Source organism: Thermobia domestica, chromosome 10 (genome assembly GCF_964235325.1).
Source record: "Thermobia domestica chromosome 10, izTheDome1.hap1.1, whole genome shotgun sequence".
NCBI lineage: Eukaryota > Metazoa > Arthropoda > Insecta > Zygentoma > Lepismatidae > Thermobia > Thermobia domestica.
Genome location: NC_137463.1, coordinates 33,526,566 through 33,543,330, shown reverse-complemented (window position 1 = coordinate 33,543,330; position 16,765 = coordinate 33,526,566). Strand labels below are relative to the sequence as shown.

General features: G+C 35.7%; 1 protein-coding gene across 2 annotated transcripts in view; it reads left to right on the top strand.

Annotated features, from left to right (window-relative positions):
- TSG101 (tumor susceptibility gene 101) overlaps positions 1–9,561 on the top strand; it is a 41,389-nt gene extending 31,828 nt beyond the window's left edge. For both annotated transcript variants that reach the window (XM_081727972.1, XM_081727971.1), the window contains exons 8-10: positions 3,014–3,235; positions 5,498–5,631; positions 6,769–9,561. In XM_081727972.1, the coding sequence (XP_081584098.1) occupies positions 3,014–3,235; positions 5,498–5,631; positions 6,769–6,955 (543 nt within the window). In that variant the 3' untranslated portion in view covers positions 6,956–9,561. The remainder of the gene's footprint in view (positions 1–3,013; positions 3,236–5,497; positions 5,632–6,768) is intronic.
- The last annotated feature ends 7,204 nt before the right edge of the window (positions 9,562–16,765 follow it).

The window sequence follows — 16,765 nt, the reverse complement described above, 5'->3', positions numbered from 1 at the left end:
CATGGCAGACACTCGTAACACGTACTCACTTTTCTGCCTCTGGAGGCCAGTTAACATGTCACAACACGCTCAAATTCGACATTGACTACCGGGCTTACTAGTTGAAATGGATACAGCATTGATATATGCCACTGTGCAACTACATTTACCGTACTTTTTGATTACATCTTGTATATCTTCTGTTGTGCAAAACGTTTGTTCAGGTGTTGAAATGTCATTTTCTTATATTCAAAAATACACAGCTGCACTTGGTTATAGGAATATCAGTTTCTGCGACAGCTCGTCAGTTGCATCAAATATTCAATAAGAACAACCAATTCCTCATAAGGCAACTGGATTTTATATCATACTTAGTACGACATTCACAAATGCATCAAACTCATATACAGGATGGTAGGTAACTCCACCGACAAACTTTGGGAGGTGATTCCTTATATGAAATGAAAGAAGAAAGTTCTTATAAACATAGGTCGAAAAACGTCTCATTTCAGAGTTATGCACTGCCGAAAATTCGAAAAATCATGTTTCGAAACGCCCTGCCTTAGAAACTATAGGACCTATAACAAGCGGTTTAAGGAATTACACGGGAACTAGTATGCGAACTATCTAAATATCCATGTTTTACCATCCTCCGTTATCGGCGAAACGAACGTGTTATTAGTACTTAAAGGAGTATCCCTATACCTCAATTTCCTTTTTACAGTTCGTTTCGCCGATAACGGAGGATGGTAAAACATGGTTATTTAGATAGTTCGCATGCTAGTTCCTTTGTAATTCCTTAAACCCCTTGGGATCGGTCCTGTAGTTTCTAACGCAGAGCGTTTCGAAACGTGAATTTTCGAATTTTCGGCGGTTCATAACTGAAGGGAGACGTTTTTCGTCCCATGTTTATTAGAACTTTCTTCTTTCATTTCATATAAGGAATTACCTCCCAAAGTTTGTCGGTGGAGTTATCTGCCATCCTGTATAACGCATCTGAAACTCGTATCTATAATATGTTTGACCGAGTGATCAAATACCTAATCACTCCCAACCTTCGATACCTATACATCTCTATTACAATGACACTCGTTTGTAACGACGCTGTTTATGTCCCTTCGGTGTCGTTGTAATCGAGTTCGACTATGCTTGTTTAGTATCACAATATCAAGGCAAGTGTCGAAAAAGGAGTGTCTTCCTTAAATATATAATTGTTCTATCACATTTTCCGCTACGTTTTAGTTTCTTATTCAAAAATATTCAAATTCTGTTTAATTGTTAATTGGGCAACGCTTGAAGAATCCATGTTGAGGATGGCAATAACGTTTTACCGAAACGTTCACGGCTAAAATTGTAAATCTGGCTGTTAAAATATTAGTTTTATTGGCGTACTTTTCAAAGAGTAATCTCTTTATTCGAAATGTTTACACACAAACACAGGGCATTGATAAACTGATTGATAGTAAATAGATTATACATAGAAGGCTAAGGTAAACCATGACACTAAGGCTTTGTGTAAGCTATCTTCAGATGGAAAGGTTCATTTCAAAATATCCCGATATATGTGTTAAGTGAGACAGATACTTCGTGTGCTGTGTACAGCCACAGGTGTATGTAACAGCAGTGATCGGACATCACCACATGTGCATTGTCTGCCAGGTAACAAGGGTCGTTTGCTGATCACGTTGTTTCTTCCTCCAGATTCAACGTGGTGCTAACTAACTAAAGAGTGGAGGTTACGCTAACGGATGTGACAATAGAAGAACAGTAAATTGAGATATGCTTTCTTCACGCTGAAGGTACTCATTCAGCAAGCATTTACTGAAGAATGCAAGCAGTACCCAGTGGCAGATGTGTATCGGACAAAGCAAGTGTTCGCGTTTTCGTGCTGAACATTGAAGAGCGGTTAGGATCAAACCGCATGCCTGATGTGACAGTAACTGGTATTGACAGTCTCATTCGAGACGACATAAAGAAAGCACATCACTCCTCGTAGTCTTGCATTGGCAGGTGGTTCGCGTGGCACCTCCATTGTTCAAACAGCACTAATTTGAATCTGGAGGAAGAAAGAGAGTAATCAGCGAACGGCTCCTCTCCATCTGGGAAACAATAGTCATGCGCTTATGTCTCGCAACTGTTATGTCATATGTACCTGTGGGCATGTACAGCACACGAAATAATTCTCTCATGTAATACTTATGTTGGGGATATTTTGAAATGGACTTTTTAATTTGATGGCACCTCACATAAATGTTTAGCGTTCGTTTATCTTTGCCTTTTATAATCTATTTACTCTCACCATTTCATTCATTTCTCATCGCCGTCTCTTTTAGCCTAACCGGCGTAACCGTGCGGCATAAAACTAAAATATTTCATTTCATTTCATTTTTTCAATCAGTTTATCAGTGTCTTGTGTTTGTGTAAACATTTCGAACACAGAGATGGCACTTCGAAAAGTTCTCTAATAGAACTAATGTTCTGCTTACTAAAAGCACCCAGATTACAATTCTAGCCGTAAGCGTTTCGGCAAAACATTACTACCATCCTCAGCACGAATCTTTCGAGAAAACTAACTTTACTGGACGAACAGTGATGTTGTGTAACTATACGTGTTGCAAATTTTTAGAGATTGTATATCCAACGAGATGAATTGAATTTTAGGATTAGATTTCTGGGCTTTCGGCAACTATGGCCATTTAGCCCGTCACATATTGAGGGATGACGTCTCTCGGCGAGCACACAATCCGAGGAAAGGGAAGGAAGCGACCTGGGACCTATAAGTTAGGTACCACCTCGGCATTTGCCTGCTGTGAATGAGGAAAACCTCATATAAGGTAATTTCCCAGATTTTTGTTGGGTTGTTTTAGTTTGGAACCACTTTTTGAAATTGCATGTTATTTTTGGTAAATTCAACGTTAGTCAGTATTTAAATGTGTCCTATCAAATAATTAAGAAGGCTCATAGAAATTAATCACAGCAAATTCTCGTGTTAGTTACACTGTTGCAATTAGTGCTTTCTTTTTCTCTCTTTCAGACTTCTCAGACAAGTTCTTCAGTTTCGACCCAGGGAACTATAACGGAGGAACACATCCGTGCATCATTGCTCAGTGCCGTAGAAGATAAATTAAGAAGGCGTGTCAAAGAATATTACGGACAAGCACATGCGGAATTAGAAACGTTGAAGCGTACTCAACAGGAATTACAGCAAGGAAAGAAACACTTGGATGAAATCTTTGAAAAAATAGAAAAGGAACAGGTGAGTTCCGTGGTTTGTTTTGTTACATTAACCCTCTTATCTTAGTGTTGAAAGGCTTCATTCTGTAGTAGTAAGTTAACAGGCTTCGTTGTATAGAGGGTAATGTTTTGTTGGTTGATAAACAGTCGAGAACCTTTTATCATGTATGTGTGGTTGTCTAATAGGTAGGTTGGGGTCATTAGGCATTACATTAGTGGAACAAGTTTACGATTAGTAGTTCATTTCCCATATGGTTTCCTATCCTAGGTATATGAAAAACGAGTGAAGGGATAGGTCCACAATTAGGATTTGAAAGGAAGAAACTGCGATGGTGTCTGGATTCGATCCTCGGGAAAAGTTCCTCATTCTGTTCGTTCTAATGAGGCTCTGAAGTTTACCCAGCCTCTCAAGTGGGTACCTGAGGGAGCCCGGCTGGAGTTTGGAACTGACTGCATCACTCCTTATGTACTGAAGTCGAGAAGTGTATAGCCTTACCTCCTTTCTAGATCTTGGACTATTTATGAAGGGAAAGACGGAACGATCTTTACTTTTAGAAAAATCATGCTTATAAGAACTGAATAATAATGGCTACGTTTCTCAGATATTCATTTGCATATTTAAGTATTATTCCTCTTATACCTAGGTATAATGCTCTAGGACAGTGGTTTCCAGACTGGAGTAGGGGGAGGGAACAAGCTGCTTACAGAAATAAACTACGTTCGTATTACAAATATTGCAAATATGAACAAAGAGGCGTTAAATTAAATACCGTGCAAACACAAAATAATCATTGAGTTAAAACTTTTTTCATTGAGAGCAAAACTAGTATTAAAAAAAAAACTGCACTATAGTGATATGCATATTATTATTATTATCATTGACAGACAATTATACACGTACTACCTACTTAATAATTAATGATTTCTGCTATTATAATAATATTAATCTTAGACTGAAGATATATTTTTTTAAAAATATTCAAAGAATTATAAGTTCAGCTAAAACCGATTATCCTGAGTAACGTTAACTCATACTTCAGTTAGATAAGACAAGTATTGGGACAGTTTTTGTATACGGGGTGTGTTCAAAAAGAAACCGAACTTTTGCTATAACATCTTTATTGCTCATTGTAAAACACTTTAAGCGCTGTGTCTTTCAAAGTATTCCTCTCGACTGGCAGTACGCCGTTCCCAGCGTTTCTTCCATTTCTGGAAAGCCTCTTGGAACGTACTTTCCAGGATGGCGCGCAGATCTCTTGTCGCATTATCGTGAATCTTCTCTATGGTTTGGAAACGACGTTCTTTCAATGTGGTCTTAAGTTTGGGAAAAGTCTGCTGGAGCTAGGTCCGGAAAATATGCTGGATGGAGCACAACGGGAGTGTGATCTTTTTTTCAGATAACTGCGAATGAGGAGCGAAGCGTGAGTAGGCGCATTGACACGGTGCAACATCCAAGTCTATGTTTCCCGTATTTCAAGCCTCTTCTTCCGCACAACATTCCTCAACCGCGCTAAAATGCCCTGGTACCGCTGTTTGTTTACTACCTGACCACGTGATACAGATTCATGATGGACAATGCCTTTCAAAACAAAAACAAAAACAAAAAATCTTTAATCGACTTATGCTTGCTTTTTGGACGGGGAGCCCTGATTAAATTAAAATGCCTCTGTAAATATTTTGCCAAGTTTGTAGCAAACTCTCACATACACGTTGTTCTTCAATCACTTTATAGTAATAGTAAAACGAGGCAAATAGCAATTTGTTGCCAAATCTGCCGCTAGGTGCGCTCTGTAACCGCAGCGATCTCTCTGCCGGTTGACACGCTATTTCGGTTTATTTTTAAACACACCTCGTATACGTAGGCACTATTTATTATGGTGAGTACTGTGTCTCTTCCTTTTCTTTCTAAGATTATACGAAAAACAAAATTCAGACATCGCCATGGTTTGAAACAGATTTTTGTAAGTGTATTATGTTAAATGTTACGTTCTTTCGAACGATAAAACTAGTAATCAGTTTTGTCAAATATTAAGTTAATGATAAGAAGTATCCGATCTACTAATAGGCAAATAATTGGAGAAGTAAATTTTGTCGGTTAAGTTCCGTAAAGGTAGATGCACACAGCATTAATGCAGATCTTCTATATCACACCCTTGGTATGTTCTTGGTCGAATGTGAGTAAAATTTGTGGATAGGACAAGGACTGTCACTTCTGTATAGTTTATCTACCATAGCTGCTATTTTAATACACAAGAAGAAAACATATAAATGTATACTTTTTCAGGCTGAACTAGACAAGAATATCACCATCCTTCAAGATAAAGAACGTGAGCTGCAGCAAGTCCTGGCTTCAATGTCTGAGAACGAAACGATTGATGTGGACGAGGCTGTAACAACAACTGCACCATTATATAAACAGTAAGTACATCATCTTACATTTTAGATATAAATGAAAGACCCTGTTTTTCTACTCTTCTCTGTTTTCGGCAGAAGAGGAAAAGTAGTATAGTAGTTTCCTTTACTTTCCGTACCATAATATGTTAGCTTTTAAAGTCATCTTGATTCTGCTGACATTAACGTCAAAATCACTATTATACCTATCTTTCCTCCAGCAGTAAGATGTCTAGTAATTACAAAATAACAATAATAATAATAAGATACCCAGAAGTCATTTGTGTCGTTTATCTCCCTCCACAATATCAATACATAGTATCTTGTTCATTGTATCAATACATTGTTTATTTCATTGTACTGTATCTTGAATAATATTCTTACGAGTAGAAAATACGTAAGAGTATTGGTTCTACATTTTCAATATTAGAAAGAACACATTCTTCCAAATCCTTTCCTGAAAGGGAAAATATTTTATTCTGACGCAGATCATAGTCTTTTTCCATTTTTTATTTTTTTATTTTATTTTATTTTTTAAAATTTTTTCCTTCGGTGAGCTATTGGATTCTTCTTTATTGTTTTTCTGTCCTTTGTTTTCTTTTCCACAGGGGATTTTCCTTTGGTAATCATATTTTATTTTATTTATTATGTTATATTTTTGTACTTTTCCTTTCTTTTTTTCATAAAATTACATTGCTTGTAGTGTGAATACATAATTATTTTTTTGTTTAGTGCTAATATATCTTTAATAGATTAAGGATTGTATCCGCTTCAAAGAACAAGGAGGTATCATATGGTATTTCTGATATGTTGCGGATCTTTTTAAAAGACTGCTTCAATGCTTTTTTCTAGCAGTTAAACACCAATATCAACTTCTTAATGCTTTTTTGGCGCCAGTGAAAGTGAGGAAACAGGAAGATTTTTCTTTTTTGTTTGTTCATATAGTTGATTTGAAACTATTAAATCAGTCCCTGAAAATAAGGTACATGTAAACTGTTATTTAGCATTTTTGTATTTATTATATAGTGGTTGTTTATCTTTTTTTCCCCTTTGGTTTTGGATTAACCGTGATTTTGAGTTAACCGTTTGAGTTATCTTTCCTTCTGTTACCCCGGTAAATCGAAAGTCAACTGAATTCTCATTTACATATTGATTTTGTTACAGATTGTTAAACGCTTTCGCAGAAGAAGCTGCTACTGAAGATGCCATATACTATTTGGGTGAAGCTTTGAGACGTGGAGTGATTGATTTAGATGTGTACCTCAAGCAAGTGCGTAGTTTATCTAGAAAGCAGTTCATGCTTAGAGCGTTGATGCAGAAGTGTCGGCAGAAGGCTGGTCTTGTTGGTTAGTCATATATTCTTTGGCTTTCAATATAATTATAAAAGAAGACAGAAGGACCTTTTAAAGAATACTGTTGCGTAATGCATCCTAGTCATCGGTGCAACGAAAATAAAGGATAGTTGATTTAAATTAATACTTAAGCGTGAAATGCCTTAGCAGAGTCATTGAAAGAAAAAGGCCATGAAATACGAGTATTGTATTATCTGCTCCGCGACGAGAACTATCTTTGAGTTGAAAACATTGAAAAGGCCAGTAGTGTTTCCTCTATAAGTATAATTTTAAATCAAGCGTCCTGAGTTTCTTGTTAGGATGAGAAACAAAAATATCTTTATAATAATTAATTATATACAAAAAAATCCTTTATAATAAGTATATATGCCTTAAGGGAAAACGTTACCACAGAAAACGTTTACCATTTATGTTAATAAAATAAAATGTAGATTATATTTTGTGATTGGTATGATTAAACCATACACATATAAACGTAGTATATTATATATATATATATATATATATATATATATATATATATATATATATATATATATATATATATGCGTGAGTGAGAGAAGAAGAAAGATATACATGTTAATAATGTACATATGTATGTATGTATCAAAGTAATAAGGAATGATTGAGAAGCATGTTTATAAATATTGGTTAATGAGAAAATATATATATGATTTGATTTATAATAAATTTCATTATATTTGTTACTCTTCTGAAAAATATGACTTGTAATGGTTTTCTTTTCTCTCAGAATTTGTGCATTGATTTCAGCTAAATTTGATGTAAATAATAAGTTTGAGTTAACCAAATATGTATTTGAAATTATTAGTAGCAGGGAAAAGTATTCAATTATGTATTTAACTATAAAATAGAATGTTAATACATATACTTTTGAGGCTCTGATTATAGAAAATAACAAACAGTATAAGCAGATCTCTTTGTAGATCCATACAGGTTGTTCACCATTAATACCGTATTTTGTTGATGGCCAGATGATTATGTATTAAAAAATGAAACTAATTATAGTTCCTGCATACAGATATTTCAGCCTATTACACAAATATTTCTGAAAATACGTGATTAGTCGATCTTGTATATAATACAAAAAAGTATGGTTTTTAACCTCTTTCGTATTATTATATGCCTTAAAGTTCTTGCTTTAAGGCATATAATAAATTAACATATTTAACTTTTGACAACATCGCATTATGTCATTATAAATTACATTAATAACTTTGGTTTCCCGTTCATCATTAGCATAAGTTCATAACGGAAGAAATAGATTTCTTTCAGTAAGGGATTTGAGACTGCAAGTGGAAATAACAAACAAACAAACAAAAAAATCAATATACAATATCACGCCTAAATTCCATGTGTGTAAGTTTCAATGAGTCATTGCTTTTAACTTTTTATTGGGGTATTGAAATGTAACAAAAATTACAAGTTTCTTTTTTTCTTCATTTATGTATGTATTGAAATGGAAAACCTTGACAGAGTGAAACTTCTACGGATGTTAAGATCCAGAGAAACTTAATCATTGAACTTGAATAGTGAATCACCTAATAAATTGGTCAAAGTATTGATTTTCTTGTATAGAATTTGAAACATTGTGAGAACTTCGGGCATTTAAAATGACACTCAGTTTGGAATCTGAAAACAATGCATAAAAAGACGCATTAATTATATGTAATACTAACTGACGTACTCATTCAAACTTTAAAACCCTATAAATACTATGTTAGAACACTTGTCAGTGCATTATTAATGAATGTACTTTGTATGTTTATGGACTGTATGGTCCAGAAACGTTTTAGGTTGCTTGTGACTGACGTAAATCACGTGATGCAAGATAGTTTTCAGGGATGTGAGACGCCACTTTTGTAATTAATTATAAATTGTCTGAAGTATTGTATGTTTGTGATAAAAAAAAATAATTTGGGAGGAAAAACTTTAGACTGAAAGTGACAGCTTTAAATTCGAATTTCGTACATTTGGCTTGAGACTGCTAAGAGCGGACTCTTGCTCAAAGTAGAAAATTGTCGAGTCCTAGTAAATCGTAAGGCTTTCCTTGTCGAATCCACAACTAAAAATTGTGATCGAATTATTTTCCAAATCATGTTTCATTTAGGTACCTTAATTATTTCTATGCATCAATAGTAAAACAGATTTATGTATGGTAATTGTGACCATTACTATGTATATTTTTATATTACAGGAGAAAGCTTTAAAAATCGTTCTAACGATATTTTTTACTCATCTAAAATCGTGACGTACTGAAATATGTTTAAAAAACAAAAGATGAATTTAGTTTTATAAGAAGCATAATGACAGAAGACCGCGACAAGTCATTAATTTTTTTTTTATTCATTAATTCGGATGATGTGTGTTTAGAAGAGAAAGCATAATTCTGCATTTGTCTTTAAACGAAAAACACCGTGTGTTTTTTGTTCTACTTTTATGACATTTTGTATCGTTGCAAGTCTTTGCTTTGGTTTGTTATTAGATAGATTACTTCGTTTTCGAGTGAATTATAGTGTACACATTTTGTTTTTCAAAAGAATAAATGTATCGTATTTGGTTTTTACAAATAAATTGTTTTATTTAATTGTTGTGTGAATTTAATAACAGATGGCTTCCTAATCTACTTATTTTCTTTAGTATGAAGTGATGATGGTTGATGAAGATATATATATAATGTGTAAATTTTGTGTATTTACTTCGGCAATACCTTTTATTATTATTATTATTATTATTACATTATTAAGTTTACGTGGATGTTATATTATGCATATACACAGGGCCGGATTTAGAGGGGGTGCACGGGTACACATGCACCCTCCTTCGTTGTAAATATACACTATCTAAAATGAGAAGCCAGCAGTGAAAACAGGAACACTTTCCGAAACTGTCTGCCTTGACGTTTACGTTGGGGCTTGAAAGAAAGCGGAGTTTTGCAAAAGCAGTAATTAAGTTGATTTTGTGAAGGTTGAAGGAAAAGGAGTCATCAAGCAAAACAATATTCCTCATTCACACCACAGATGCCTAAAAGAATTAAAAAATTAAAAATACCATTCTAATGTTGTGGTGTAGATCCCCGTCAGAAAATCCTTGATCCGGCCCTGCATATACAGAAGGTCGTTTCATCCTTATGGTAATAAATTGCACCTGCCTGCCCGAGGTTGTAAAACCCCTTTCCCACTACCAATCGTGTTCAGTTTGATGAACATGGCGATAACCCATTGGACGACATCTGTCTCATTGTAGGAGACTTATATTCAGTGTAGCTGATCCAGTCTAGCTTACTCAGTCCTTCAAGTGTTGTGGTTCGACGCTTTGTAATGTTCTGTTTTAATAGGCAACAAGCTATTTGCCTATGAGTGCTACCTGGTGGGTAATAAATGTCTTCATTTCATCAACCTAAATGAGGCGTGGGTCATTTTGACCAGGTCTAAACAGGTGCGTGCGACTTATTACAGTTCTATTGATGCAAAGGCGCACGCAGTGGATTCGCACATGCAAAGGAAGTTTCCCAAAGAGTTTATGGTTGTGTACTAAGGAGAAGCTTCCTATGAACAGAATGACATCTAATATGAAGCTTGTGGTGGACAAACACCGCGCTCGTGGGTTTTCTCGGGGTTCTCCCGTTTCCTCCCACTTTCTTCATTCCACCATTTCACTCATCTCTCATCATCACCGTCTCCTTTAGCCTAACCGGCATACCCGTGGGACGTAAAACTTAGAGATTTTTAATATGAAGCTAAATGCTGCTTACTATATTAGGATACGTCAGATCCCATATACCACCAACATGCTTCTGCTTTGTGTGATAATGAAACTGCTAAAGTCCGCATCCACTAAGACCAGGCCAGTAGTCACACAGCCAAAACAACGATGGCCTACATGCTTCGTACGGAACACGATACAGGTATCAAGATTTTCCCTTTAGACACATCCCTGTTAAATCCTTAAATGCGTTATCCATGGAGTTTGGTTTCTTTGCCTATTAAAACGGTACATCACAAAACGTCGAGCAACAACATTGAGAGACTTCGAAAAGAATGCAATAACAAGTGGGATAAATTGAATTAGACTGTTCTGAATAGAAGGCGCCTTCAATGGAAGCTTCGATGACGTGCAATATCGGTGGTGGAAAAGGGGTTCTACAGCCTAGCGCAGGTGGGAAGCATGCGATTGACTGGCTACTGTCGTGTGGTGCTGAGCCCTTAAATTAATGAATTAATTCCTAAAAGATTATAGATGGAGGTTAAAAAAAAATGAAGGCAACACATTTTTATAATGAAAAGCAGCCAAGTTTCTTGTTCATTCGTTTCTATCGTTGTGTCAGTTGAAAATGCTCAAAATGTTTCAAAACCACCTTAAAATATTGAACATTGACAGCTGTTTCGGCTGCATCGCTAAGAAGCTGTAGAGCGTTCTTTCCTGAAATTAATCGGTTAAAGAGAGCAAAAGTCGTTCTAGGAGATAGGAGAAACAATTCGACGAAAATTTTAATTATTGCCAGTATGCTAGAGTTGTGGTAGTAAAATATTAAATATTCACTGCTTCCAATCCTTTCCACCGTGCATCCACATCCGAGGGAGTGCTAAAACGTTCCTGACTGCACCCTCCCGTCCATGTGTAAGTTCATATGAAAGTTGAATATGTAGTGGTGGCAATACCAATGTTTTTGTTTGTTTGTTGTTGAAGTGTATGAACACTTCAAAAAGATGATCATGCGATACGCTTCAATTCGTGTTGGATTGGGTTCCACCTGTTGTACTATTGTTCAGTAACACCAACAGATGGCGTTTGTGTTAATCAGTGTGACGGGATCAATTGAGTAAATACAACGATAGCGGTGCAAATATGACCGTCATCGAACAGCAAAAAAAATCTGAAATAATACTGAAAATTTGAGAATAAAGTGCAACGACAATGGAGGCAGGGATATGAAACCGAACCGCCAACACACCTACGTATAGCTCACTTGTGCAATGAGTTTCATAAAAGGTTAGAAACAATGATGGACATATATATCCACACATCAGGTCGACCTCGCACATCTTTAAGTGAAGAAACGTCGTCCGTTCATGTGTTAGATACATTTACCACAGATATTACTACAACAATATTCACGTGAAACAGAAGCGTATTTTGCACAGAACAAATGGAAAGCATAATTCCACACCTGATATATGCATTGAATGACGACGACCTAGACAGAATATTTCAGTTTGAGAATAATTCTTTGCACAGGTGGAAAAGACTGCAAAGTTTGTTTGTCAAATGGTGTGAAGTAATGTGATGATGCAGTTTAAATTAAATTGCATGATTTACCGACATTCTTGTGTGTATTGAGCTCCCGAAAATCCATATAATCATGTCATGTAAAGCGGTTAAATCTGCAGGGACCTATTTCTCAAAGTAGTAAACCTTGTAATATATATTCTTTATTCGTAAAATATCATGTATTGTATTACTCACAATAATACAGCAGCTATTCTATTTTCTGAATAGATCGCTTTAAATTTGTGATTAACCCTTTTATTGACCACTATTTTTCCTGGAAATGATAGGATACTACTACTACTACTAATAATAATAATAACAGTCATAGTAATAACAAAAAACATTTTTACGTTGTGGTTTCACCGTGTCTCTCTTCTCCACCGGGAAAACGTGTTCGTTTGGAACTTACGATCCGTGTATCATATCGTGTTCCATTTGACATCGGTACGCATCAATGATGTACTAGAGATCTCAATCACCACCAACTGTTATCATCTTGAGTTTGCAATATTTGTCTTCATAAGAAAACAGGTTCCAGTGTATCACATTCTGACCAGAGTACATAACTTTCAGGGGCTATGAGAGAATGATCATTCTACTTCCGGTTCGACGACGTTGCGAATCGTAAGAGTAAGCTTATTTCCATCTTTCAATATGTCCTTCCGCTTGTGCAAGTTTCAATGCGATACTCGTCGAGGAGTTGGATAGCTTTCCTTGTGAGTGAGATGTCACAAACATTGAGATAGCACTGTCCTTCCTACAGCACTATCATAAACCTGGATAATTTCTTTCGTCCATTTTACCACTGAAGATTAACAATGAGTAGGCATATTCCAATCTCAACTGAACCAGCAATATATAATGCTGTCCATGAACTGATCCTTGAGAATAGGCAGAAATCAGTCAAAAATGTCTAGATCCTGAATATTTCACGGGAGCGTGTTGAGTTCGTTATTAGCAGTATATTGAACATGCGGACGCTTTCAACAAAATGTCTGAACGGTGCTCAGGATGAATCGTAGAACGGTAATCATCCAAGGTTGTTTTGGCAATGCTCTGAAGTTTTTGGCCTGATTAATGACTGAAGATGAAATCTGGTTGCATATGTATGACCCCAAGATCAAGAATCAGTCGATGGAGTGAAGCCACACTGCCCCAAAGAAGTTCCGCACCCAGGAACCAGTAAATAAGGTCGGCTTCAATTTTATAGGACAAGACAGTATTCTGTTGGTATAACTCTAGTATCACCGGCTAGTATTATGCTAATCTATTGGACCAGCTCCATGAGGCAATTAAGACGAAACGCCGCGGAAAGTTGTCCAAAGGGATTTTCATTTAGCACAATAGCCCAGCTCGCACGTTGCTTGTTGTGGCTACCAAACTGAACACTGGGATTCCAATTGGCCCACCATTCCCCTATTCGTCTGACCTGGTTCTCTCAGATTTTCGTGTTCCCAAACTTGAAGAAAGACCGCCAGACATAATTTTGATGACATTTCCGACGTCTAATATGTTGCGCAGACTGGTTTTAGGCATGACTAAAGGAATTTTATTTCCAAGGTTAGAATGTTGCAACACTGCAGTACCAAGCGTTACTCTCAGGAGGAAATACGTTGAATAACTATAATTTCATCTTTCTGGCTCTACTCTTTTTAGACAAAGCCAAGAGCTTCCCAGCACTCCCTCTCATATTACTGTTTGTAATGTAGAAAGACTTTAAGCATAAACATTTTTCTTCGATTGCCGACAACCTTTCACACCTGATCAGCTGGAACTTGTTGCACAGTTTCTTGAATTATTTTTAAACTGGTAAAACGCTTTTTGTAAGCACTCAGTTCTCAGTTTTGCTCGAAATTTAAATTATTAGTTTTATTTATTTATTTTTTGATATTAGATCATTTTTGCATATTAATGATTATTACCTACGTTCTGCGCATATGTTGTAACTGTTACTTTTTCTCCGAGAATTTTTTTTTTATGTACTCTTCTCAGATATTCCATCAGCAAAATTTTGTAATGTAATAAAAAGGGGGTGTAAGTAACCTTTAATTATAAATATTATGCGGAGATTTCAAGGCATATTTTCAATTTTCATTTACAAATGGCGATGTGGGAAGAAGACTGGTGAGTTGTCGTTTATCACAATTACAAAATTGAACTCTGGTATAACGACACCAAAGGGACGTAAAAAATATTGTTGTAGTAACTGAACTGTGTAAATATCAGCACTACGTGTCGAAGGTTGGGAATGGTTAAGTTCTGACCTCTCGATCAAGCCTATATTACAGATACGATACACACAAGTTTGATATATGCGTGAATTACGAGAAATTAGTTGGTCCCACTGAACATTTGATGCAATTGACGACGTGTCGCAGAAATAGATGTTACTATACTCAAGTTCAATTGTATATTTAACTTACTTTTTCTCTAGTTAAATAGCAGCTAAGATGTACTTGTATGTTCATATAATGGTGTTACATTGAAATGTAGAATAATTCAAATTGTACTGCACACTTTCTTCTTCATTATGGTGACGAATCCAATTCCCACGCGATCAGCCGCTCCTCGGTAAACTGCACATAAGTCACCGTGATTGGAATATATTTTCTCACATGTACTACGTTGTTTGCATAATACCTCACGTCTTATACTGTTGTAAACTGAAGAAAATGCATGGCAACTCCTTAAGTCGCCAAGCAAGCTCTACTACTTGTTAAAAAAGTATATGCACAAGATTAACGGTGTCTTAAGTTCTCGAGATGAAAGACAACTCCGACGGAATGACAGACACAAACACGACAAAACAAAGAGTTTTGGACCATACTTTGTAAAACTTCAGACAAATAATGAACAAACAGAAAACCAGAATATCGTCAAAATACTCAGAACTTCGAAAAACAAGAGTAAGTATGATTATTATTGTACTGTAGGTTAAATATACAATTACAAGTAACTATTTGACAATAGTTTTTATATTTGTACCCTCTTTTAGGTTGCATCATCAACTACTAGAATGGTTTCGACGATTCCCCAGAAGATATTGCTTTCTTTTCCATATTATGATTTTAGATAAATATTATTACTCTTTCCAGATCAGGATGGTAACAGGTGAGTGAGGTAAAGTAAGTGTAGTGCAATTAGTAGTTAGGTTTCTTTAGATGGAAGTTTATAGTTCCCTTGTTGCTACGCCTAGTTGCTTCTCGAAGTATCACTTTATTTGCAAGCTAGCTAATTATTAATAATATATACATAACATTACCTATTTGCTGTTATTTGCTTTATTACTTTAGCATATGCTTATCTTCCTTTATAATTATATATACTTACTATACTTCCATTATTTTGTATGCATTGCTTAATTATACATTGCTCGTACATGTCTATATATCCTTAGTAAATTATTGTTTATGAACTTTACTGATAATTTATTTTCAGTTGCTTGAAATGTCACACCAGGTCGTGTAGTTAGGAGCAATAAGAGGTAGAAACACAGTACCCCACTAAAGTAACGAAAAAAAAGATACCTACATGCAGTATTTATCAGATCATAATCATTGTATTAAACTAGAATTTAGACGTGAAGATATCTAAATTTAGAACATCATGACTAAGCTTCGGATAGAATGAAATAAAAGGATCCTGCAGGCCCTGATACCAGTAGCGGTTCTAAAAGGTAAAAACTGGGGGGAAGGAGGGAGGGAGCAGCCAGAACCCAGACTATGATAGGTAGTATATAATGAGTTTACTATAAACTTTCAAAAATATATAAATATTGCCTTAAATAATTTTAGGTACTAAAAATCCCTGGGAAGGACTAGGCCCTTTGGCCCCGGACAAGAACCGCCACTACCTGATACCCTTTAAAACTGCATAGTTATTTTTTCAATCCATATCTTATTAAAACAAACTTAATTTCTTACAATTATATTTCACACTTGAAGACTCGCTGTAGAAGACACTTTAAGTGCTAAAGACAATAGTTACTGAAACAGCAGAGATAGAAGATAGTAAATTGTGCCCAAGCGTCACAAAATAGAAAATACTATTGCTTACAAGGTACGTATGCGAATCATGAAAGCTGGATGTTTATGAAAATTGGTACCCTGACTAATGGTGGGTCGCTAATCATCGTGATGATAGTCACACCGTGCGGAAATGCCTTGTTTATCTTCTACGAATAATACATATACCAAGCAGTGACGAGTTACACCGGAAAATGGCAGAAAATGAACAATGTGAGCAGTACGGGAGAGGGACACGTGACCAACACTACGGCAGTAGAGTCACACAAGGAGTGTTTCCATCCCAACATAAACTTAGTTTTTCAAATAGAACGTATACCATTTTATGGTATTAAAACAATTGGCATAAAACATGAAAGAAAATAAGCAAAAGCCGGGTTATCAGTGTTGCCAAATAAGGGAGATATGAGGCTTTAAATTTGAGAAATGATGAGGTCCGTCCAATGAAACGAACAAATGTACACCAAGAAGACTTTAGAAGGAGCAAATGTACAG